Source organism: Lytechinus variegatus, chromosome 1, assembly GCF_018143015.1.
Source record: "Lytechinus variegatus isolate NC3 chromosome 1, Lvar_3.0, whole genome shotgun sequence".
Classification (NCBI taxonomy): Eukaryota; Metazoa; Echinodermata; class Echinoidea; order Temnopleuroida; family Toxopneustidae; genus Lytechinus; species Lytechinus variegatus.
In genome coordinates this window covers 68,435,455-68,463,205 of record NC_054740.1, presented here as the reverse complement: position 1 = coordinate 68,463,205, position 27,751 = coordinate 68,435,455, and the positions used below count along the sequence as shown (strand labels likewise).

General features: G+C 37.3%; 1 protein-coding gene across 1 annotated transcript in view; it reads right to left on the bottom strand.

Annotated features, from left to right (window-relative positions):
- Positions 1-691: 691 nt before the first annotated feature.
- Positions 692-27,751, bottom strand: part of LOC121431669 (protein DVR-1 homolog) — a 45,342-nt gene continuing 18,282 nt past the window's right edge. The window contains exons 2-6 of the mRNA XM_041629318.1: positions 14,344-14,571; positions 13,146-13,294; positions 9,848-10,060; positions 6,608-6,690; positions 692-5,358 (exon numbers count right to left, since the gene is read on the bottom strand). Of these exons, the coding sequence (XP_041485252.1) occupies positions 5,098-5,358; positions 6,608-6,690; positions 9,848-10,060; positions 13,146-13,294; positions 14,344-14,571 (934 nt within the window). The 3' untranslated portion in view covers positions 692-5,097. The remainder of the gene's footprint in view (positions 5,359-6,607; positions 6,691-9,847; positions 10,061-13,145; positions 13,295-14,343; positions 14,572-27,751) is intronic.

Here is a 27,751-nt window from a genome sequence, read left to right as displayed (position 1 = left end):
TGTCTGAAGATCCGGACCGGACGAATAAATGTAAATTTGTAGTTTGTCCCGAGTCCACCGATTTTTGACCATAGGCTGCTTTATTTTGAAGATAAAAAGCGTCTGCGAAGTGCACTGTAAAAACTGTGGTTTTAAAACTGACACCAATTGGTGTTAATAGAGGACCACACCCTGAGGTGTTAAAATAACACCCTAGAGATTGAACATTACACCAAAGAGTGTAAATGAAACAGTCATAGGTGTTGTAATAACACCTATAGGTTTAAAACTAACACCACCAATTTAACACCGGTGTAAAATTACTGGTGTGGTCCTCTATGTACACCGGTTAACACCACAGTTTTTGCGATGTGGTTACCAAATTTCCTTATGTCGTGCCACAGATAACGATAGTGATGATTGTGATGAAAATCGTATACCATGTTTAAATGAGAAATATTGTCATACACCATGAAAGGATATAAGTCTATATTTGCAAAATATTTTTTTTATTAAAATGAAAACAATGATCTAGTCGTCTTGTTATTGCTTATTACATTAGTATAAGTACGTCACATAACCTTATGTTTTTGTACCCACCTCCAATAATAACAAAATAAAAAATGACAATAGATAAAAATATTAAAAATGAAATACAAATAATAAATTTAACAATAACTAGCGTGAAGAATGAGAGACAAATACTCGTGAATTGATTTCCAAATGTTTTATTGAATTTACATTGCGTATTATCTGTTTCTGTACATTTGACAAGAAATATCGTACAATATTCTAGATCATATTTAATTCGCCACAAAAATAATATGAATTCACCAACAGAAAAATCATACATTCTTACATTTGCATAATTATACGTGCCAAGGATCACGACTACTGAATGACCAGGAGGATTTTATTCTTGCGATTTAAGAAACAAAATATCAGGGGCATTTTTTAAAATAATTTATATGGAATAAATAATTTTCGCCGATTCCAATAAATTTGCTCCTGAGACGAGATGTTGCTCCCATGGATTATCTTAACTATACATTATTTTAATCATAAAATTATTTTGCTTCGTCGGGTCTCAAATTTCCCAAAACATGTAAATTCGTCAGCTATTACTCCATTTAAACAAAATAGGTTCGCAATTATCATATCGAATAAAAATGATTTTTAAAAAATGTATACAAATATTACAAAATCAATGTGTTTCTACGTGGGTGAAATAAAATCGATGTTTTGAAGCATTTTCTCAATTGATTTTCTCAACCAATATACACAAAGAGGAGCTTGGTCCTTTTATTTTTTTTTCAATCTTGGTTGGAAACCATTATATACTAATACGCTCTATTTTTCATCATAATTTGCAATACATCCACATTAATCAATGACCACGTCTTAAAAAATGACTAGTTCCTAAAAGAAAATATCAATACTGACATCCTGAGCAGAGACTCGGGCCATAATTTTGTTTTGATGTGAAATTACGCCCATTCTTGAAGAAGACTTGAATTTCTTTTATTTTCTCAGCAAATCGACCTATTTTATGTGCCCCTAATCGATGAAATCCTGGATCCGCCCATGGCGGTGCCAAATTTGTTTAAAATACAAATGGTAAAGCAATTCCGTAGGCCTATGGGCATCTAAAATAATTGCAACAGATTATTATCCAAATATTAACAGAATGAACAGCTCTACTGAATTAATAACAGTCAAATAAAATTCGATTCTAAACATAATCATAAAAGCATATAAATATACAATATTTCCGGCAGGGTTATGCATATTTATGTTCATTTGCATACAAATATACAAACAACTAATTAGAGTTTATAGGGCTAAAAGTCTTTGATAGTTTTTCTTCCCTCTAAAATCGGGATAAAATAGCATAAATATATACAAGAGTATACAGGCGATATGTCACGTTTAATTAGGCACACTCAAGTGAACCACATTGACGAGACATTTACATGAAAATGTTCGATTTTAAAATGTGCGATCGATAAAACGTGATGATTTTCCGAATGTAAAAAATAACAAGATTATGAAATAACTATATACACAATAAATATCATTCTGTAGGATAATTATATCAGACAAAAGATATATACACGACGCCAATATCTATAATGGGGCGTACGAACCCTGTGAATGTATAGGCCTTTGGATATCTTGATCTCAGATGGGCTGCCTCATTGTGGGTGGAAGAGTGAGCATTTAACCTTGAATAAGTTTAATCGCCCAAAGTATGAAATTCGTTAAAGGGGAATGAAAACTTTGCAACATGTCGACTTGTGTGGAAACAGACAAATCAAAGAATGAGAACAGAGAAAATTTGAGAAAAATCAGACAAATAATGAGAAAGTTACGAGTATTTGAATATTACAGTCACTAATGCTATGGAGATCCTCCTATATTGGCGATGCGACAAAGATGTGTGATGTCCACGAATCCGAATACCATTAGTATATCAGTGGTGATGTCACATGTGAACAACTTTCCCTTTGGCGGACTATAAAATACCCCCAAAATGTCTCTTTGCTAATGTATTCTTTGAAAATTTGTATTACATGCCCTCCTATATAGAAAGAATACATGATCTACCGATAGATGTAATAGAAGAGGCAATTCTGTTTGTATAAATACAGCATGACAGGAGAATCTTAAGATTACTCTGGAACACTTTTCTTGTACTCCTTAAGGCAAATCGAGTGAATAGTTCACTCTTCGGTGGAAGTGAATAATATTCCACTAGGTTTGGAGTGACTTTCACTTGTTGAGTAAATATCATCCTTAATACAATGAAATCTGTTTGAAAAATTCACACCTACACTCCAACTTCATTCCAAATCGAGTGATTTTTCACTACCAAGGGAAGTGAAAAATCAAGTGAAAGCGACCGGGAGGGGGGATATCTCAACGATATCTAGACAAATTTTCTTCAACCAAATATATATACATCAATAATATTCTATAACATAAAGGTCTATTTTAGTTTTAAATCTCCTCAAAATCAAAATAGGCAATGACTATTCTTCTTCTTTTAATTACAAATTGAAACAATGAACCACTTAAATGTATAAGGGAAAGACAACGCTCGTGTTACCTCTTCTTTATTCATTAATTTATATTCATTCATTTACATAATTCAAATTACTCATTTATATTCATATATTCATCTATATTCATCAAATATCCATTTTCATCTTCAGTAATATTCACAAAATACTAGATTGACAATTACCTATATTTTAATTTTGATGAAAAATTGAAACGCTGATCCGTCTATATACAGTGGTGCTAAAAAGTTAGTGAACCCACCAGAAAATGAAGATTTTAAGTGTTTGAGTTCTGCCATGTTTTAGATATTTTATTGTGAAGTCAGGTGATAAAATCTTACATGTAGTTTGTTTCTCTGGGACTCACCAAACATTATAGTGTTATTGTCTATATTCAACACTCAGCCTGAAGGTTTGCATTTTAAGGTAGGGTTCACTAACTTCTGAGCACAAGTGTATCAGGTTTTTATGAAATAGACGAAAATGGTCATATTACACCCGTTATATATGTATCCAATCGATCTTTATTTTCCCTTTAGTTACTAATCAATATTTAATTAAGGACCATTTATGTATTCAATTGATTCACTTATTCATTCACTTATTATTCATTGTCTAATAATTTGTTACGTCTAGTAACCTTTATTCATCTTTATTTACTGTTTTGCAATAAAGCAAACCAATTGAAGTGACAGGCATCATGACTGTAAATTGTCTTCATCTTGAAATCCATTAAAATTCATGAAACGCGCTCCCCATGCATATTTCTAAAATTTTATTACATTTATGCGCTCGAAAATGGTAACACCGGAAATGCATAACTTCATTACACATTTAACTTCTTAAATTTGCAAATGGACGGGCGGATTGACCACGAATACAAGATGACCCGGAAGCTTATCAATTCTTCCGGCACCCACCTTCCGTGAATTCACCCATATGCCACACCCAAACAATGACTACTGCAAAATATTTTATCTCAAATCATAATAGCAACTCATATGATTATTGAAAATAGCGTAGCCTTCGCCAGTTTAATACTCTCGCATTATGGCCAACACCTACCCCATTAAGTGCTTGGCTTGGCAAATTTTCTCAACTCTACATTAGAAAAGGAAATTATCTAAGATCACATACTTGACATAGGTAGATGTCCAAATTGCCACGAACACGTCTACGCTTTTATCACATTCCACATGAGGGTTATACCATTTCTGCACTTATATTCTAAGATTTCAACAATTCTGATAAAAAATCTCGTCAGCCTATATACGTGTAAATGTATTTTTTTACAAGCGGTCTCTTCTGATTATGACATTTATTTCAATAACGACCGACCAAAGACCACCCCCCCCCCAAAAAAAAAAAAACGAATAAGCACTGTCATGCAAGGTTGGTGCGAGAGTGATGAACGCAATGAACGGTCGCCCCGGTTTGTTTTGTTTTTGAAAGATTAGATTTCTTTAATGAAAAAAAGGGAAAAGAAAGAAGTATTGAAAGATAGAAGGAATATTGGAAAGAGAGTTGTGTTGGGTTTTGTAACTATAAAATGATCTTGGATATTTTAAATGGGAGGGGGTGAAGCCATCATTCCAGTAACCTTCCCAACCCCTATTAACACAGAAAGTAAGAAAGAGAGGGAGAGAATGTTCTTAAAATCGTAATAACGTATAAATATTAAAAATAAAGAAATTGACCTTCTAATATACGAATACAAGTCATTATGAGCCGCATAATCTGTAAATACCAAATATTAACGTTTATAGGCCAACAGAAATGCAGTTGGTTGCTGGATTTAAAAATATGAATATAGGCCTATTATATATGCAAGAATTAAAAAGGGTTACTTTTAACGAAACAATTTCAATAGTATAATCGATGGACCATGTAATAATATACCGTACCTAGAAATATGATTATCAACTTTCAATAAATACCCTCCACAACGTTACACCCTTCTATGTTGGCGAGGTTAAAGTTCTTTCTGTCCATGGCTCCTTAAAAGTCATATTTTAAAGAAAAACAATGAATGTCATTATCCATGTATGGTCCGTTGCTAAAGGCAACCACAGGCACGGACCACCATATTCTTGTACTTTTTGAGGACGACGTTGCGGCTATCATCGTAGTAAAGTACGGTGATCGGACTGAGTTTGGTCGGGGCGCAGCAGGGCTGGGGGACGGTGTTCGGGCTCATGTGGTGGACGAGTGTCTGGACGATCGCGTGGTTGGTTGCGTTGGCATGCCCATTGAGGGGGAAGGCGCATTCGCCCTGGCAGTAGAAAGCGACGTATCCGAGTGGCGCGATGATCCATTCCTGTTAAAACAAAACAAAGTGGGTGGGATTAAAAAGTCACCATATTTTTTAGTAGATAGCTCTTCATTATGATTTTTCATTTCTTTTATAAAGAATTGCTGACCCCTGTCTATCACTGAATGAAAAATCTTTGCCATAATTATTGGAAGCCGAAACTAATTATTTTCTTTACATTATATATGTTTGTTATGATAGCTGTATTCTTTCCCCTTGCTTTGATGGCGACGGAAACCCAGACAAAAATGTGAATGATCGAGCAACAATTGTGCCGATAAATAGAATATCTACTGTTAAAGATTAATGTTAACAGTAGCTATCCAGAGTTAAACCACAACTTAAGAAGAAATCGAAATACCATAAAAAATGTTTCGAGCCTATACTATATTTAGAAATTTCTTCCCCAGAATGGCAAGACTATACTGCCTATTTTGCCATCTGATATGGAATAAAATGAAATTGAAGAAGAGGAAGAGGAAGAAGAAGAATGAGGAGGAGGAGAAGAAAGAGAAGTGGGAGGAGGAGAAGGGGAGTAAGAAGGGGAAGAAGAAGGGGAAGAAGAAGAAGAAAAAGAAGAATAAGAAGATGGAGGAGTATGAGGAGAAGAAGGAAAAAAGAGAAGGAGCAGAAGAAAATAACAAAGTAGAACCTTAGAAGAAGAAAGACGAAAGTGAAGGAGAAAAAATAAGGATATGAACTTAACATTTAGACGAGACGAAATATACGAAATGATATAAAGTAGACATACAAATAAAAGGAGAAAAAAAAGGAAAGGGAGAATGAGGAGAGAACAGCAGCTACACAACTACATTCAATACAACCAATAACAACGAAAACATAGAACAAATAGAAAATCATATGGGGGGGGGGGGCGAAGAGAGGATTCGACCCTCCTCCATAGGCTGCGTAAAATTCGTAATTCTTGAGGGGGTGGGGGACACGTCCGTTCTGAATCGTCGTACATGAATATTAAGGAAAACGTTGGGCTACCATCTCTACCAAAGAACTCGATGTGGATTTCCGGTGAAGATAAACATCCAAATGAGAAGTGACATGCATTCTGGGACTATTCCATTTTAAACATTTTCCTGGACATACTGTGGACTTGTCGAACATCGAAGGAAAGTGCAGTATCGAATCTATGACCCTCGGACAGTGAGCATTAAGGTAGTCTTTCCACTGGTTGTCGTACATTGGTTAATGTGCCAGTATGACAAAGGTTCTATGAACAGGGATTTAAGGCCTTCTTTACCTGCCAGTCGAGGTCTTCAAAATTGACGAACATGGATTTGCGTTTGCAAAGCCGCTTCCGTTTGCGAAGTCGAGCATTAAAATCTGAAAAAATGGGAAACAAAAAGTGCACACGAATACAGACAAATACTATTTTCACATTGATTAAAGTTTTGAAACTGGGTGTGGTTTTTTGTTTGTTTGTTTGCTATGGGTTTACCTGCCAGTCTAGGTCTTCGAAATTGACGAACAAATTCTTTCGTTTACATTGCCAATCGCTATTTCGAGATGATGCACTATCTGGATATGAGAGGGTGAAACGTAAAAAAATGAAATGGAAGAGAAATAAATAGGTGAAATGGAAAGGTGCTGTAAATACATCTGAATACTATAGACTACAAAGAGGGAAAATGTATACAAATATTGACTTTTCATGAGGGCTATAGTAAAAATTATTGCCCCGAAATAAGCTTGAGACCATAGGCCTACTACACCCCAACTCTATCCCCAAAACCTGGGATCGAGGGAAATAGTAGGCCTATTTTTGTATTAAGTTCATTGAGGGGTATCAGTCATCAGCTTTTACTATTGTCCGAATAAGAGAGCAGTCACTATTTGCTTTATATACACCAATCATTTTTTAAGCAGGGAAATAGTAAAAACTATTGCTCTGTTCAAATCATGTCAATTAGTATAGAAATAAATGTTATTTAAAAAAAAAAATCATACAATCCAATGAAGATGAAATAAGTAAAGATCGGGATATAAATACGGATAAATGAACGAGATTGACGTGATCTCGAAAATCATGCAGATGCATTGAACATGATGAAAAGTATATATAATTATGAATAAAGAAAAAAAAGAAATAAATACATCCATAAAAATAAATGAAGTATCCAGATGAATCGTGATAATTCGGTTGGCAATAAGAACTGAAAGAATCGAGCAATGGAAATGATTCATGTGGCATGTAAACTGACGATTTACAAAATCATAATGGAGGATGACGCCGGGTATTTGGCTAAGCTAGTCACACCAAGAAAACGAATACCAGTCCGATCAATTTCATTAATTCATGTGCAATAACATACCATCGATCCGATCGTAATCGGTCTCTTTGATGTGACCGCCGCATTAGAAGGCAACATAATCCAAATGCGCATTGATTTAAAGGTCAAGTCCACCCCATTGATTTGAATCAATAGAGAAAAATCAAACAAGCGTAACGGAGAACAGTTCATCAAAATCGGATGTAAAATAAAAAATTTATGACATTTTAAAGGTTCGCTTATTTGCACAAAAGTTATATGCACAAAATCAGGATCATACAAATGAAAGTGGATGATGTCACTCACACACTACTTATTTTCATTGTTTGAATTATTCAATATTCTATTTTCTTCACAGATTTGACAATAAGGACCCTCTTGATTGAACCACAAAATGTTAATACAATTGTAATTCTACATTTTAAGGGAGCTGGAATAAAATTTTGTTTCACATGACAAAGTCAAACAGGCCTAGTTCATATTTGATGAAATAAAATCCAAAAGGAATAGTGAGTGAGTGACGTCATCGCTCTCCTTATTAACCTTCCGACCAGGGGCCCGTAACATAAAGCTTGGAATGATCGTAGAACATTTTTTCTACGACTGATTGCATTGACTGCAATGTACAATCAATCGTAAAAATCAAGCATACGAACAGTCGCTAACCTTTGTGTTACGGGACCCAGGATGTGCAATACTTTCTTGTGAGATAAAGCGAAATTCAAGTTGTCATAACTTTCTCATATTTTACATTTTTTGATGAATTTATCAGTGCTTGTTTGATTTCTCTCTTTTTCATCAAATCATTTTTCCCATTTGGGTGGACTTCTCCTGTGCAGTTTGGATACAAAAATCAATAAAATGATTACCGTTTCGACATAACAATTCGCAATCGTATTTTTAGATATCACAACAATGACATAATTCATATAACTGAAATATGATTCGTATAAAAAAGAAGTGGTGATGTGGTGATAGGGGGGGGGGGGTATACATTAGAAAAAAAGGCCCATATACTTGAGGGTATAGACCAACTTCAATTACATATTCCATCCCTGTGACTGATAAAAATACGTGGGTAAATTATCTAGAAGATAGCACGAATTGCCACTCAAAAACAGGAGCCCAAATTTATCAAGGATATCATAACAACACAATTATACAAAAAAGCAGGTATTATAGCTCGGTTCGTACAGGAGTGGTCTCGGTATTCGGAGATCCGGATTCGATACCAAGTCGACAAGCATTTGTCTTTCTGTTAATGGACAATCATCCTCATTAAAACACTCCGAAAAAGGGCGGAAAAGGTGAAGGATCGAGGAGTGACGGAGTTTCACATCATTATAAAAAACGCTGTCGCTCGCTCTCTCACCCTTTTAAAGGGTGATTCACCCCCTCCCCACCCTTTATTTCTTCTTTTTTTTGAGTGAAGGTGCTTTGGAGAGGACGTTCAACCATCAATCATCTACTTTCTAAATGCTAAATAATAACTTTACACTCTTTAAATGTTAGGCAACATACTGTCTACTGCGTTGGGTAATGCATGTTGGTAGAATATATATATATTCTGGGCAATTAACTAAGCGCATTTATTATCCAATTATTAGTTTTTACTACCCAATTTGGACAGATTTTAACCAATAGTTATGTGGAAAGTATGTTACACAGGGTTGGTTAAAAGTTGGACATTATTTACCCTACTGATTTTAGAGTGTAATGCTGTCAACAGGGTTGATTAAAAGTTGGGCATTATTTACCCTACTGATTTAAGAGTGTAATGCTGTCAACATTACACTCCTCTCGGCGTGAAGCAATAGTCCTTATGGAGTTAATTTTTGCATCGTTTGAGCATGTTGAGAGTGAATTTTTACCTCTGATTGGAGTTATAGGCCCGAATTCTCAAAGGGTGGCTAACTTAGCCCGGGCTAAGTTAGTCGAGCGAGCTTCGAGAAATGTAAAATTTAGCCCGGTGTGCCAAAAGAGGACAAATGACGCGATTTAGTCCATAGGCTAAGTTAGCTACCCTTCGAGAATTCGGGCCAAAGTCTAAAAAGAAGCACAATTCTCACTAAGGGATGTAAACATTCCAAATCAGGGACTAGATTGGCTCTTATTACATTTACAGATAACTTGACAAGACTTCATGCTTTCTTAGCAGTCAGGTTTTTTTTTAAGCACAAATCTCTTGCAGTATCTTGCATCCCACTTACCTCTGGATGTGACATCATTATCCGTGTCGGGTTTTCTGGGCCTCTTCCCGCTTTTCTTTTGTCGGCTCGCTGCTCGACGACTACGTCTGAGATGGGATGAAGTCGCCGCAACCACCTCCTCGTTGCGCTGGAAGAATACCACCATGAAAGGCTCTCGACCCTCGTTGTTACCTACGCCGACCACCCCTGCCTCGGTGGGATCAATATCCAAACCTACCAATAAGAGATGAAAAACTTAATATAATAATGATGATGATGACAACAACAACAATAATAATCATAATACTAACAATAATAATAATAATAATAATAATAATAATAATAGTGATAATATTAATATTGATAATAATAATAATGATGATAATAATATTAACACTAATAATAATAATAATAGTGATAATAATAATATCAATAATGATAATAATAATAATAATAATAATAATGATAATAATATTAATAATAATAATAAAAATAAGAATAATGATAATAATAATAATATCAACAATAATAATAAGAATAATAAAAATTATAATAATATTAAAAATAATAATATTAATATTAACGATAATCATACTACTACTACTACTAATAATAATAATGATAATAATAATATTAATAATAATAATATTAATAATAATAATATCACGAGCTAAGAGGAGTGTAATTGAGGACTAAATCAATGAAGAGCAGAGCCATTGGAAAAGTGAAAGACAGGAAGCAATATTTCGTATAATGCGATTCTTCATTTGTAACCAGAGTAGGTTTCCTCATTGGAAAATGCGATTTTGTTTTTTGGTCGGTTGTTCATGGATATGATGTTATGATGATGATGGTGATGATGAGGACGATGCAAATGACGATGGTGATATGATGATTTTTATGATGATGATGGCGACAATGATGATTGATAATGATGATCATAATGATCATGAACATTATGGTGATGATGGTGGTGATGCTGATGATGGTGATGTCTGTTATGATGATGATGACGACGACGATGATGATGGAGATATCTATGGTCATGATGGCAGTGATTGTAAAGATAAAGGCTATTTCGGTGGTGATGTTGATGATTATTTTAAGATGCAATTTTATTTTAAACCTACCAGTAAACAACACTCTAAAAACAAATCAGTCACATTGACTAGACAAGTAGTCAACTGGGTGCAACTGATATGCTAGTCACATTTCTGAAATATACTAGTTAGCAATAACTCTTTTCTAGTAAAATACGACTAGAAAATAGTGAAATATGACTAGAATAACTGTTGCACAGAGCTGACCCTATTAACTAGTCATTTGACTGATATGAAGGCACGTGCAATATTGCGTCTCGCCTCCCTAAATAATAGTGACAAATAACATTTGAATTCAAAGCAATTCCATACTCCCTAATAAACAATATTTCAACAAACAAACGCATTAAGAAAGACTAATTAAGCCAACAGGTAATATTCTACGAAGCAAACAAGGAAAAATAGGTTCGAAAAATATGGCTTCCATCGAACTAATCTATGATCAAAATAGCATTAAAGGCTAAATGATATTTTGAATCCTGTAGACATGGTAGACGTCATGTCTCGCATTTTTCTTTGTATCTTTTGTATTTATTTATTACTATTGCTGATGTGGTTTACGGTACACCATGTGGAGTGTTATAGAAGCAGTGGATAGAAGAAGAGAAGGAAGTGGATAGGCGAGAAAGTGGAGATTTGAGAATAGAGTATTCTTTCTTGAGAATAGTCCTGAAAAGGACTGTAAACCAGAAGGAATGTTGAGTGAGAACAGCTTGAGTAGTAGAGCTGATGAGGAGATGCTGGCTTGCGTCGGCGAGTAGAGATGATGAGTAGTAGAGAGACTCGACGTTTCGGACAGGTTGACTGTCCGTCTTCAGGAGTCTTCACTGTCCGTCTTCAGGAGTCTTCACTCCTGAAGACGGACAGTCAAGACTCCTGAAGACGGACAGTCAACCTGTCCGAAACGTCGAGTCTCTCTACTACTCATCATCTCTACTCGCCGACGCAAGCCAGCATCTCCTCATCAGCTCTACTACTCAAGCTGTTCTCACTCAACATTCCTTCTGGTTTACAGTCCTTTTCAGGACTATTCTCAAGAAAGAATACTCTATTCTCAAATCTCCACTTTCTCGCCTATCCACTTCCTTCTCTTCTTCTATCCACTGCTTCTATAACACTCCACATGGTGTACCGTAAACCACATCAGCAATTGTACATGCCACCATGCAAACCTTCAAACAACATCTTATTTATTACTGTTGTTTTCTATGGCATGGTAAACAGGTTATTCGCAGATATAGAGATATTTCAAAAGTAAAAGATTTAAAAAAAGGTTTAAAAAATGCAGACACTCCACACAATGACATTATAATAATCATTACCATTATTTTCATTACTATTATTATTTTCATCATTATTATTATTATTATTATCATCACCATCATCATCATCATCATTATTATCATTACTACTATTATTATCATTATTATTTACTTCTCAGATCCGTCCATTGATAAATGTTCAAATTTTTGCGTAAGGAACTTAAGTCTGTAGAGAGTTTGATTTGCCTAAACGACACTTAATAGGAGATTTTAGCTTCGCTACATACGGATGGTTCAAGAACAGGGGTATGTATTTTCAAAGAGCTCTCCATCGAAAATCGGTGAAAATTTGCGAATCAAGAGAGAAGTTTCGTCCTCGACTCTGAAAAAAAGATGACGTATTTGCAATTTTGCGTCAGCTCCAAAAGTTAGGACAAGAAAACTAGTATTCCAGTTCGCTAATTTTATACACAGACCTCCCAGCTGTTCTTTGACATTTTGATAGACATTCTCCATTTATTTACTGTGTTCTTCACTCTTCGCACGTCGAGGAGTAAAAAGTGTCTACCGACTACCTAACTCACTACCGAATCCAACTCTAAACCGACCGATGCTCTGTCATTGGTAATGATCATTGTTGGTTACACAACAAAAACTCCGGAGTTGATTTAACACCAGCCTGGAATATATATATATATATATGTCCACACCAGAGAGGTGTGAAACAACACCAATTTGGTTTTGGTCGAACACCAGACAGGCGTTTATACAACACCACTTAGTATCAAAACAGCACCGGTGTGATTCCAAACTAGTGTTGTTTCAATACTTCTATGGTATGGAATATATAATTCCGGGCTGGTGGTAAATCAACATCGGAGTTTTTTCTGCGTACGGATTGGGTTTTACCGGTGTAATTGGGGATGCCACATGATAATCATTACTGACATGGTATACCTTGTAAAGACTCCACGCGGAGCTGCAGACCCACGTTAGCTCCTGGATAAGTCCTCCATGTACTCGTGGCTGACGTCATATCAAAGACCAACCATCCATGGTCACCCGGGCCTACAATGGTACTGTCAAGATATACATGTGACCGGGATCTGCGACCACAAACAATAAAGAAATGAGTATTATATTCATTTATATTTTTTTTATTTCGTTTTGTTTACCCAGGGTAACCCCACCAGTGGACTAAGCACTGTTTTTTTCTTGGGGGCCCCGCATACAATCTAAAAAATGAAGTGCTAATTCAGCTCTTAAAGAGCGTGTATAGTGACTGCACTTCGGAGTGCTGATTTGTCTAGTTCAAATTTGAAAGAGAAAAATCAGCACTCCGAAGTGCAGTCACTATACACGCTCTTTAAGAGCTGAATTAGCACTTCATTTTTTAGAGTGTACAAGTAACAAATCCATATAAATACAAACAATGAAAAAGTATCAAACGAGGAAGAAAATATATTCAAAGAGAAAAGCAACCTGCAGGACATACACACAGACATACTGAAATACAGTATGTAGAACAAAAGTCAACATATATATTGTGCATATGCAAATCCATATAAGTACTGCATCATGTACATTGGGAAAACTCGTCATGAAAACATCAAAGTTTTTTACTCTATAGCTGGGATTTGCTCTTGTTGATTGTGCCTAATATCACTTACATAAATATGATTAAAGGTATCTTCTCCTAAATAATCTGATATAATTTTAGTGTGTTTACGCTTGGGTAAATCAGGAACTACTTTCCTGATGTGATTCGATATTGATTTCGATTTCAGCCTACAAGCAAAAGTAATGAGTGATTGCAATCAATGGATCCAGACAAGTCAGATGACTATCAAGTAATAATTACAATAAAATTCATTGCAAAAAGCCTCTTCAATCAAATATTTATCTATTCTTAAATTTATACATTCATTAATATAATTTTATTTATTATATTATTCGTTTAACCCATTTCATGAATGTCAGGTATTACTTGGTTTATAACTTAATGGACAACTTTGACATTGCCGTAATTCCTTTCTTTGTAATGAGATTAATGAGATGAGGAATAAAAAAGCACGTTTTGCCGAACCGGGGACGTCCCCGGTTGATGGGAAAAATGTAAGAAAATGTCCTCAGAAGAAGGTCACAACAAACTCACCCATCACTCCCCCGTTCTCTAAGCTGGAGCACATCTATTCGATACAACGAGCTCCCCTGTCCGCGTGAGTCGCGAAAGACGCGCAGTTCAGCTGACGTCACCGTCTCACCCTGAGGTATCCTACCGATGTCGAATCGGTATCGATGTACTCCATGTCGTGCAATCGCTGCGTCTTTGTAGTGAACTGAAATACACACAAATACAGAAATCGGTATAACGATTAGTGAACTGATTAATATTTGAAAATATGACTGATTTCCGACTCATTTGCTTTTTTCATCCTTTACCTGTATACATATATAAAAACAAAATTATCGTGTGATGGGTGGTCCTAACATGACGATAATAATAATGATACATTGTAGGGAGAGAAAAAAGATGAGGAAGGCCATTCGTTTCATGAGGTTAATTGACAAAAAAAAACACTCTATATCGATGAAACTATCGATTCCAACTGACATCACAGCCAAGTGTCCATTATTCATCATTCTAAAGTATAAAGAATACAAGCTATAAATTTCGATTTTTTTTTTGTTCATGGGGGGGGGTTCTAAATCGAATTTTGAGTGGGCAAAATGCAAGACAATGATGGAGAAAGAAAAGGAAATTGAAATGAAAGATGAGTTTGTTTAAGTGAAAGTAAAAGTTCATGAAATAAAAATACAATATTATAATCCATCTCAGAATGAAGGATAACTGTAATAGCTTAAAGCAAGTAAACCTTGTCAAAGTGGCATTATATAAAATCAAACAAAACTCCATTAACAAATTGGGACCAAAAAAATCCGACAAGGGTCTCGTCGTTATATCCGCGTCCTTGCACACTTGGTGGCGCTGTTTATGTTTCATGGACACTGCCCACTGACATGACTGATCTGCACCAGTGACACTGTCACGTCTTTTCTTTTTCTTTTTTGTTCTTTGGTGGTTAATGTAAACAATTATAAACCGTCAGATTGCAATTTAAGAAGCGTATATGCGCATCCTTGATATTCCGAGTGCTTTGAGTTTGAGTATTTTAGGAAAACATACTATATCATGTATACGTTCGACTGCCCAGCATTGACAAACACACAGTGCATCAAAAGACCCATTTTCCATGGTATTTTTTTAAAAACCTTACCCGCATGAGGGGAAGGGGCATCTGTCGTTCACATCATCCTTTGCTCAGCTATCCCTACCCCCTCCACCAATCCACACTCTTTGCTGAAAGTGCTCACGCTCTTATGTACAGTCAGGAATACGTGCATCACGGACAAATTTATAATTTCATTTTTAAGCGCAAATAGGTGCTATATAATTAAGATGTAATTAGAATTTGGTACCCAATTATTGTCTCAATTTCCAAGCTAATTGCTCAGTTGCAAAATTATCTTAAGTTTTTATTAGCTTATTCTGAAATCACTCGAAATCGAATGATTGACCATATCTATCTATCTATCTATCTATCTATATATATCTACGTATCTATCTATCTGTATCTATTTAACTTCTTCCTGAATTTTTTTGTAGACCCAATATAAAGTTATCAAATCATCTAACCATCCATTCATTTATCTATCTTCCTCTCTTTCTATCTATATATACTTATTCTCTGTATTTCCCCCATACATATTCCTATCTATCTATCTATCCATCCATCTATCCATCCATCCATCCATCCATCCATCTATCCATCCATCCATACATCTACCTATCTCTATTTCTTCCTATCTAAATACACCTATTCATCTATCTATACATAATTATTTTTTATTCATATATCTATTTTTTTTAAACAAGTGCATACCTAGTTACCAGTAATGCATATAGCATTTCCATTTATTTGAAAGCAGGATAAAAGAGCATTGTAGATTAAATGCCTTGCTCACGGGCATAGGTGCCGCGGCTGGGGATCGAACCCCGGACTTTCCACGTATAGCCAGGCGCCTTAGACCACTCGGTCACGGCACCTCCATTATATATCTCTCGATCGATCAATCAAGCTATTTGTTGTGGAGGTCTATATATCTATCTATCTAACTTCTTCCTGAATTATTCTAGACCCAGTATAAAGTTATCAACTCATCTAACCATCCATCCATTCATTTATCTATCTTCCTCTCTTTCTATCTATATATACTCATTCTCTGTATTTCCCCCATGCACATTCCTTTCCTTCTTTAAGAACTTTCTTCGTTATTTTCCCCTCCTATCACCAAGTTAGTAGCTATCGGTTTTATCCCATGAGGTCACCCGACCCTGCCCCGGTCTCTAATGATGAAATCGATACACACTACATAATATCCGACGAAATCCCAGGCCGTTTCAAAGCGTTTTTATCTCATGTCCGAACTGAGTTTGATTTACTCGTCAAGAATAGCCCATAAACTTTTCAACTCCCATTTCATTCCATTTTTAACCTTTTACGAGGAGGTACATCGAAGCTGCAACGGTGTCCTAGACAAAAATATAGGCCTACCGTATTTCAGATCAGTTCAATTTCAAAGAACTTCTCTATGAAAACGGCAACCTCGCAGTGGCGCAGTCTTAAGCCAGGCTGACACTTGCACGACTTTTGGCCACGATTTTGTCGTGGCAAGTCGTGCCATTTTGGGGCACGAACTGGGAGGCTCCCGCACTGTTTACGACTTGTTCACGCATAGTTCACGACAAGTTCACGACGAGTTCACGAATGCGTGCCCGTCAGTGTCCACATTGACACGAACTGGCACGACGAGTTCACGCATAGTTTGCGCATAGTTTACGCACTTCCCGCATTGGCACGACGAGTTTGTGCAATTCGGACGGTGTCGTGCTGAACTATTCGTGAACTCGACGTGAGCTGTTCGTGTACTATTCGTGACAGTCGTGGCATGGCGCGCACTGCCACGCACTGGCACGCATCCTCCCGCATCGTCCCGACGAGTTCACGAACAGTTTGCGCATAGTTCACGACCCGGTCGCTAAATTTTGTCGTGACCAAAATTTTGAACATTTCAAAATTCTCGTCCCGACATGGCACGCAGTCACGACGTGTCACGACGTGTTTACGCACACTTCACGCCAGTTCACGACTAGTTTGCGCACTGGCACGACTTGAGTCGTTCCAATGCGTGATTTAAAATCGTGCAAGTGTCAGGCTGGCTTTAGAAATATAGGTCGTCAGTCTTTGCACTTACCTCAATAATCAAGGTATACACATAAAGATGCAAATGACATTTTAAAGGTTTAAGGTGCCGGCCAGATTGCGTTAAAAATGCTGCTTATAATATTGCTACATCATTCTTAAAGCAAGATCTCAGTTCTGCAAGACAAAGGGAAGAGGCACTAATTTCGAGACTTAATGAAGCAAAAAGCTTAGCATCACATACGGAGAGTATCCCCCCCCAAAAAAAAGGTGGGTTGCATGGGGGTCCCGCGGAGGGGAACGAGCGCCCATCCCATCGGATCCGCGCCGTGCATGTTACACCTTATCTACATATGAATTATTTTGATATACGAGACCGCTGTAATATAAATGATCAGAGTAGAAAGAAAACTCCCATCTATCATTATCAGGGTAGGGAATTGTTAATGAGAATTCCCTGATCAGAGTGTGACATGAATTCTACCGACTGCGTCATTAGAGAGATGACAAGAGACGAGAACCAAGACAAGGCAAGGTTTCAATCCATGCAAAGGTTTCCACACTCCACCCAGGTGTTAAATGGGTACCCGGGAGGACGCGGAAGGCTGTATGCCTAAAACAACTGAATCTTGGAACTTTTGTTGGAATGCTCCCAGGAAGTGGAGAATGTCTACACATTGTGTGCTGGCATGCCAGGTTCCGATGACCGCGGTAATAATAATTGTAATGTAAATCGCTTAGAAACAAAACGTGATGAGCGCTATAAACGTAACTATCATTTTGTTATCAACATGTAGTAACCCCCAAAATCCAGCCATAACTTTCTATAAAAAATAATTTCATCTCTGTAATCATGGATCCTACGAAGTGCTTAGGGCACTGACCCTGTGCATTACGTAATCATCTGAAGGTGATCATGTTCAATATGACCCTGACTCTTGCAAGTCGTCAAAATATTTACGTTTCGCTCTCCAAAAGAATACAATATCCCTACTTCTCCCTATTGAAATGCCTCCATTGTTATCAGAATTTTAACAACATCCACGACTGCAAGAATTGAGAGGGAAACCGTATACGGCTTTGAAGAGGGTAATTCGACTTCCCTTGCCATGCTTGCTGCGGAGAAAACGATCGAGTTACAATTGTAACGTCTGTTATCCAGCGGGAGAGAAAGGAAGCCCATCAAAGGACCTTGCTTTGGAAAACCCCCGAAGAATAACAGTTTATGGAACGGAAGGAATCCGCAGGAATATGTTGTCGGAATATTTTCTTGTGCCTTTGTGGCCCACAGACATTTCACAGAGGGACTTCACATGAGAATGATTCTTGAGAGAAAAGTGTCTGGGAATGCATGTAACCTTAGGTACAAGAAGACCTCGAAACTGACTAGATAACGTTTTTTTTCATAGGTTTATCGTTGGGGTTGTGGGCAGGAGACCCCCTTCCATTTTTTCAATATCAAATGATTACTGAATCATTTCGTTAAAATTATCATTCATTTACTTCCATTTTCTTTATTTTCATTTATTTATTTATTCATTTATTCATGTATTCATTCAATCATGTCTTTTTTTTCTTTTTGAAAATATGATGAAGAGGTTCGAGGCTCGAGCCGTCGTCACGTCTTTCGGATGGTGACGTTAACTGTCGGTCCCAGACGTAAATAATCATATCTGATTGATACACCTCTTACACCTCTGTTACCCCCCCCCCCCCCGGAAATCCGACAAGCAACACGGCAAAAACTTAGCAACCCTAAATTGCGTAACACTTTCTGGGGGCGGGGTGGGGGCGAAATACCCGCGAGCTGGCTAAATATGTATACGGCCGTGTGACCCTGTAAAAAATCCAACTGGTGTGAACGCACCTAACTGGAAGGCTGATATTATGTACATTGTACTATTTTACAATAGGCATACAAGCAGACAGTTTCTCATTACAGTGGCCCGAGGCTAGGCATGCAGGTATCACATTTGGGTTTTTAAATCTCCACCAGCACCGTCAAGTGATGTCTTCATTTCAATTCTAAAATGGCGCAAATCAGAATCTGGTGTAGAGTCCACAAGTAGGAAATATTATGAGTCACTAACAAATCCCTGATCATACTCGTACTACAAGTAAAACATGCGTTTTATCCAAACTAGGAGTCCACCAGTATTACATTATTCATACGCATTTTTTTTTATATTAATGTTTTCATAATAAATCACCAAGTATCGGGATGGAACAAAAGGCAAAATGTGAAGACGAAAAAAAAATCAGAATTTTGAGTACAGCAGACTAATGGGGAGGCAACCAAGACCAGATGGGGGACGAGGCGCCTGGACCAGATGGGGACGGGGCGATTTAAGTGTTTACCCTCGTCGCTTTATTTGTAGATACGCCGCTGCTACCTACACTCTTAAAATGTTGGGCAACATACTGTCCACAATTATTGGTTAATTTTTTTATCCAATTATGGGTAGTTTTCAACCAATACTGTGTTGTTTTCACTCAAAGCACACATTATTGGTTTAAAACTACCCAGAAATGGATAAAGTTTGAACCAATTGTTACGTGGACAGCATGTTGCCCACAGGGGGGCAATAAAGGAAAGGTATTCAAGCTCGTCAGGGGGGGAGCAAAAAAGGTCTTTCAAGCTCGTCAGGGAGGGGAGGGGGCAGAGATACGTCCTTTGCATGGGTTTTGACTCGTCAGGGGGGGGGGGAGACTGCCCCCCGTAGGTACGCTAGTGGTTGCCCAGCATTTTTAAGAGTGTACAGAAGATCCATAAACATGACGAAGGCAAGTGTATCGATTTCCAGAAAAAATAGGCCTATTTACAGACGATGATACTTCATGTACTTTAAGTTTGATATGTCAGGGATAAAACATGGATCAGGATCTGTGTTTCATAGCATGAAGGCATGAAGTAATCCAATCTCCCCTCCGCTCCAATTTACTATCGGCAATAATCAAGGGAATAGGTTCTTGATACAAATATGTCGATGACAGCCTTATATTTTCTTTCATATATAAAATATGGGCGTTAGTCTTCACGTACAGACCATGCGATTACCTTATATCGACTTTTTTTTAATTCAATAGCAGGATTTCTCTTTTTGATCCTCTTCCTACCCCCCCCCCCCCCCCTGTTCTTCCACTTTCCACTTCTTCGTCTTCGTCCCTTTTTTCCTTTTTCTTTCTCACAGGGGCTGTAACCCCTGTAGCCTCACTTATGGTCATATGCGCTACAGTTACTCTGTTTATTTGGGGGACGAATTTTCGTGAAGGTAGAAACATTTTCTTTAACTTTTCATAGGGAAAGCAAAAATATATCTATGGGAGACGTTATACATGTACGAAGGCACTAAAAATCACAGAACGCAGACTTCGTACAAAATGGATCATGAATTTGAAAGGGATATGCGGAATTGGTGTTTTTTGTACATGGAAGCCAATTGAAGCTAAACATCTCGTATGCCTGCATTCATGAACCAATACAAACAATCTTGAGTCTTGAAAAACAATTATGCATGATATTTTAATACGATGGACAAACCGTGCATGACGTATAATGACATAGAAGAAAACAGAATCATAAAAATACGAAGTGTTTTCATTCATTTTATATTTTTTATGATGTATGTGCGTCATGGGATTTAATTATACATGGAGTGTGCCGAGGGCAATAATGCTGTCTGATAATCAGCTGAAACCATGGTAACCATAGACAGAAAAAAAAACATCACATGGTGGCGTAAAACATGATTGTGCTTCAGAATATATGCGTTGTCTTGACAATAACCATGAAAATAGATTGTGTTAATAAAATATCGCCAGATAGATGAATATTGGAATTTAGCACTTTTCAGTCAGCCAAGTGCTGTTCTCTAATACCAGACGGGTTTATTTTCCGCTCTCATAAAAAACAGCGATTTCAAGAACTTTGCAAGCAATATGTTGTTTGAAATTAATTTTAGACAATTAAAAGCCACGAACCGTCACGATTCTGCTACACAGTTAAAAAAAAATGCACGTTGTTAACATGGTTTAAGCATGGACCTGTCACTCTTACAAGTTGTTAAATTACTTTTTGTAATTGTTTACACTTTCTTAAACAGTTGTTATTACTTCTACTACTATTACTTCTTCTACTACTACTACTACTACTACTACTACTACTACTACTACTACTACTACTACTACTACTACGACGACGACGACGACTACTACTTCTACTACTACTACTACTACTACTACTACTACTACTACTACTACTACTACTACTACTACTACTACTATTACTACTACTACTACTACTACTACTACTACTACTACTACTACTACTACTACTACTACTACTACTACTACTACTACTACTACTACTACTACTGTTACTTCTACTAGGCCTACTACTACTACTACTACTACTACTACTACTACTACTACTACTACTACTACTACTACTACTACCACTACTACTACTACTACTACTACTACTTCTTCTTCTTCTTCTTCTACTACTACTACTACTACTACTACTACTACTACTACTACTACTACTACTACTACTACTACTACTACTACTACTATACTACTACTACTACTACTACTACTACTACTACTTCTAGTACTATATTACTACTACTACTACTACTACTACTACTACTACTACTACTGCTGCTGCTGCTGCTGCTGCTACTGCTACTACTACTACTACTACTACACTGCTACTAAACTGCCGCCATTCCCCCCTAACACCATGACCACTGCTATAATTCTGGTATCTAATACCATGGGAGGGGAGGGGGATAATGACTGCATTCTTTCAAATTTACAGCGCCTGACACAAGTCACGTCTTAAATCATTATGGGGTAATAGGGGATAGGGTGCATCATCTGATCAATACCTGTATATAGTGATCTGAACAGTTGGACCGGCTGGAAGACCAGCCTACCTTGCACACATATGGTAGATATAGAGTGGACTTGGAAGTACTACGAACCCGCTGTGGGTAGGTAGCCCGTACTTTCGGCTTGGGACTTGGGGATACCCTAGAAGAGCAATTTCCAAAGTTTCCGCTTTCTCTCGATAAGAAATTGAATTTTATCAGCGTCAGACCATCATAAATTACTCTCCCTCCGATTTTTCGAATTAAAAAATGCTATCTATTTATTTTGGCGAGCAAACTACAGTTTGCTGCATTGCCATAATCACTTTACACAATAGAGGATAACACCGGTCATACTCCAGTGTTAGATTTAGTATTAGTTCATCACAACACCTTAAAGTCGTTAACACTCTTTATGTTCAAATAGAGGGTGTGGCCGTCTTGGAACATCAACGGGTGTCAGTTTAACACCCCAGTTTGTAGAGTATAAGAAGGTTCTCCCTCGCTCTCTCTACCCAGGAGTGGATATGTGTGACTCCCGGGAAGATTGTGATCAAAAGTCTCAACTCATATAATAACAAAATTTGCATCTGTTACCGTGTTTAAACGTGCATCGGCTCTCGGATGCACACAGCGAGCCGACGCAGCGTGTAAACAAGGAAACTCTTGGCATGTACCGAGAAGAGATTCGAATTAAAGTTCAGGTACGAGGCCGATTTTCTCGTATTGTTTTTCTCATAATCATTTGTTATTAACGAAAACTTACATAGTGAAACAGTCTTCATTAATTTTCATTTAACATTGAAGATTAGGCTAAGCCGGATGTAGTAGACAAGTTTGATAAACACGATGAAATGAAATAGCCTTTGATATGAAAATCGGTCTCGTGGACACTCGGCCTCGTGGACCTCATAATGCACCATGCGCCCAGTGAGGTACGAGACAGACGGGAGATGGGTGTCTATATGACTTGTCATAATAACCTTTTAAACAGATTTACTGCCCGTGTGATGTGTTTACCTCAGCTCGTCAACCGACCATTAATGGCCGATAAAGACGTTGAATATTTACATGACATGTCACGACCGAATCTTCCCAGCCATAATTTCCCCGTGATGAATCGCGATATCAAAACAACAAGGAGAAAATTTGCCAGGCAGTTTGATTTCTGTCACTCTAATACCCCGCTGACATTTGAGAGATGGTTGTCTAAGGATGGAAATTTAGACTTGAAATCGGATACACTTTGTGAAACCGGAGAATGGCGCGGAGGTATTAGCTCACAATTAAGACACAGGTCGGTCATAGGTGGCGCTGTGCGGTGACTCACATCGTGAGTAGGTATATAACCTACTCTTTCTACCATAAAACATGAATGTAATGTCGAATGTTATATACATTCGCGTATGAGCCGTGTGCAACTGAACTGTGTAGGCCTATACATAAATACAACAAGCATCGAAATCGATGAATGATAACTGAGAGACAATCATAAACATTTTTTAAAGGTTATCAGTGGTTTATCAAAGCCAGGTGTTCGTGACGTTATTATCATCTATTAAAGTGAGAAAAAACACAAGAAAATTAAAAGCCAAAACTTAATCCGATCATGGACCTACAACGATGGAGACAGAATATTAGGTTATTCATTAACATCTATATGCATCTCCCATTGCCTTCATTACCTCTTCACATCAAGACTAGTCCATTTCTTGGTATCACCAAACAAGTGCTTTTCTGCCTACCCCTTACCCTTACGGCTACGTAGCATAGCATAATCTACTTCTCTTGCTATAGTTTGGAACTCAGGTGCATACAAGGGCATAATCAACATGTCAAATCATTAATCTATGACTCAACGTAAGGATTCGCTTGCATGTTACAACATAAACAAAACGGGGAAAATGCAGCGTATCATCAACAAGTACCTAGGTTATTAAAATATGAAAAAGAAAAGAGTCCCTAAATTGTAATTATTTTTCCTGAATAAACAGCATAATAATGGGTAGAGCACCTGACATTCTTCCGATTCTGGACAAACATCAAGTAGGCCTACATAATTTGTGACGTCATGTGAGCAGTACTCACGGATGTTATGTAATATTTTCATGTTTAAAGTAAAGAATATATGTTTGCAATTAAAGGGATGGCCCAGGCTATAGAACACAATTCAGAGAGCAAAGTGCTGAAAACTTGATCAAAATCGGATAACAAATAACAAAATTATTGAATTTTTTAAATTTGCATTATTCCGGTGAAACTTATCTAGACATGTCTTTATGAATATTCATTAGGTGGGCTGATGATGTCATACCCCCACTTGCTCTTTTGTATTTTATTATATGAAATTAGGTTTATTCAAAATTTTCTACTAAGAACTAACAATCGGATTGACAACAGATGTAATGCATTAGTTATTTATTGCCGCAACTTATTTCATCATAATGTGGAGATATTCACAAATTCATAACTATTTTTTTTTAATTTGTGATAGATTTTCGTAAAACTGATTTTCTCTTAATTTTTTTTGGGGGTGAGCTTAAATTAAAAAGGACGTTTTTACTTATTTTAATTGCCAACGTTTCAGAAGCGTGGAATACAACATTCTTAAATCACGATGGAGTCAGATTAGATAAACATCTATCAGGAAATTATGGCGGTGTTCTCAAATGACAAGGCAGTTCACAGGTGATTAGGCCTACCATAGGCCTATCGACAAAAGTCATATTTTCGGCCGGTTCAGTTGAATGCAACGATCTGACAATGATTACACTAATGTACAAACCATTCAAACTAGTTCGTTGAAGTGTTGACACCAGTTGGTGTCACTTGAGGACCAAACCCTGAGGTGTTAAAATTACGTCCTATACAACATACCACCAGAGTGTAAAAGTAACAACCAAAGGCGAGTCGTAATAACACCGATGTGTTGAACTAACACTGTATACCACCGGAGTAAAAATAATGGTGTGGTCCTCTATCATGTCTCTGTACAGCAAACAAAGCCACAATGTCTGCTATAACAGTGTAAGGTCCATGGAAAGAGCAAACCTTCGAGATCACTCTTTCCATGGACCTGCTCTTTCTGATCTGGCCCATTCCTTGCACATCCTTTCGACAGAAGGGGGGGGGGGGGTAAAAGGTGAACCGATGGTGTCCTCAAGTGTTTACACAGTAAGGTCAAGCTACATTCCCAGTCAATTACCATGATGCGATTCTCATTGCTATGTTATCGTGACTTGATAACAGCGAGACCGCGTATACACCCCGAGGCGCAGTTCAGGGTTTACCACCCGGTCCCAAATTTGGCCTCGAAATACAGACCCTGTTCTGAGCTCAATCGCGTCAGCGATGATATCCTTGCCCCCGGATCCTTGCATACTTGATGATAATGCAACGGATTCAAAGGTAAATACGGATTACGGACATTACTTCTCCATTTATTCTGTGCTCATCACGACCAAACCTAGCGATCTCCTTGGTCATTCTGGGGAGCGTTTCATCAACATTTTCGTCCGACAAGTTGTCAGATCTGACAACTTTCCTTGATAATGATTGGCCGAGGGTCACTGTTACCATAGTAACTGTCGGATAAAACAGTACTTGTCGGATAAAACGTCCGACAAGTTCTTTCATGAAACGCTCCCCTGGAGTCACACGGGTACAAATAATCCAGAGAAGTTTGTTTAAAGTCCAATCCATTAGACTACAATGCATTGGCTATCCCAGACTGTGTACCATGGCTCTCGTGAAACAGGGCATGGTCGGTCTTGGCTTCAAGACATTTATCCTCTTGTAGAGGATTTGTGGCTCAGTGGAATAATCGCAGGACTTTGATCCACAGAATCCGGGATTCAAATCCCACCCCATCCGTTGGCGCGTTTTGTAAAGCCCCAGAACCTATGCAATAGACCTACTTGTAAATATTGTGAATCAATGGTAGACCTACTTAGTTTGGACAGACTCAAAATATTTATTGTGATAAATCTTAACGATACACTCGAAATTTCAATAATTCAAAATAAATCCAGATCAGCTCTGAATGTAAAAGAAAAGTGACCAGCCGACTCCCAGTAGATTTAGAAAGCCTTTTGGATAAAATTGCTGAAAGATTTGAATTCATTATTTTGAGAATTAGAAGTTAATTACTGGGATAAATAACGGCTGATCACTATTCACAACTACCTATCTCTATGTAAATTTGACATGTAAATACTTGAAATTTAGCGTGCATAGTGTTATATATGCTTATTTACAGGGGTGGTGGCAAACGAACGCAGTAGCAAGCTGGTAAAGTTTATAAGCAATTTGCATTTCTCAAGATTTGCAATGCAATTTTACAAAGGGCCTATACATGTACGTCTTGTAGGCTTCTGTATTAACTGAGATTACATAATTACTTCTTACATGTACTTCACTTTCATGCCGGAAACATATATAGCGCCCTCATGAATTACAGAAATTATTGATGAGCAAAAAGTAAGAGCCTCCGTCCAAGCCAAAGTGAATGCCTTCCTCCCCCATCTCGATCTGTACACCTGAGCATAAATCATTCCACCCAGGGAAACGGGTCATTAGAAATATCAGATGGAAAATTCTACGATCCTCGGAAGACTTTTATGAAGGTTTCTCGTGGTCGGCATTGAACTTTCTTGAAGATTTATTGGCCTGACGAGATTAGTAACTGTAGCGTAAACAGATGGAACTCACTAATCAGACGTAACAGAGTATTCGAAATACATATACTTTAAATTTCAAGGATTAAAAATAAATCAAGATCGGCTGTGCAAAATGACCAGCCGAATTTGAGGTTTATGTTCAATCTAAAGGATTAACTTTGAAATCTCAAAAGATTTAAATTCTAATCATTTAGTAATACATTCCATTCCACAAGGTTTGAATCTAATTAATATATTCGATTGGTCACTCTTCTCTGCTGACATAGATTTATTTCAAATCCTTGGAATTTTGAGTGTACCGAATATGTGAATTTTCTTTCAAATGCTAGAAAAATCAATGATTGTAATTATTGTATTGTAAAAGTTGTATTTTTTTAGTATCTGGCAGAGTGATGCGGCACCCAGTAGAGTTAATGGTCGTTACAGCATGCAGAGTCGAGAGTGCGTCATGTAAAATAGAATTGACTGTACTCCCACACCCCGGTGTGTCTCTCTCATGAGCTAACTAGCTCAGCATGAAAACCTGAAATAACTTGACCTCCATAAACCAGATGTTGTTATTGGTACTAATGTATCGCTCCATTCGAGAATTCCTGGATAAACTACGGAAGAAATTAGTTGAATGCGATTGAAAAATAGTACAGAAATATTGAAAGAAGTCACAGCACAAGAACGCAAACCTTGAGAGATCTTCCACGTAAACCTCTTCGGATCAGCCATTTTCGTTGTGAGAATCGATGTTTGGA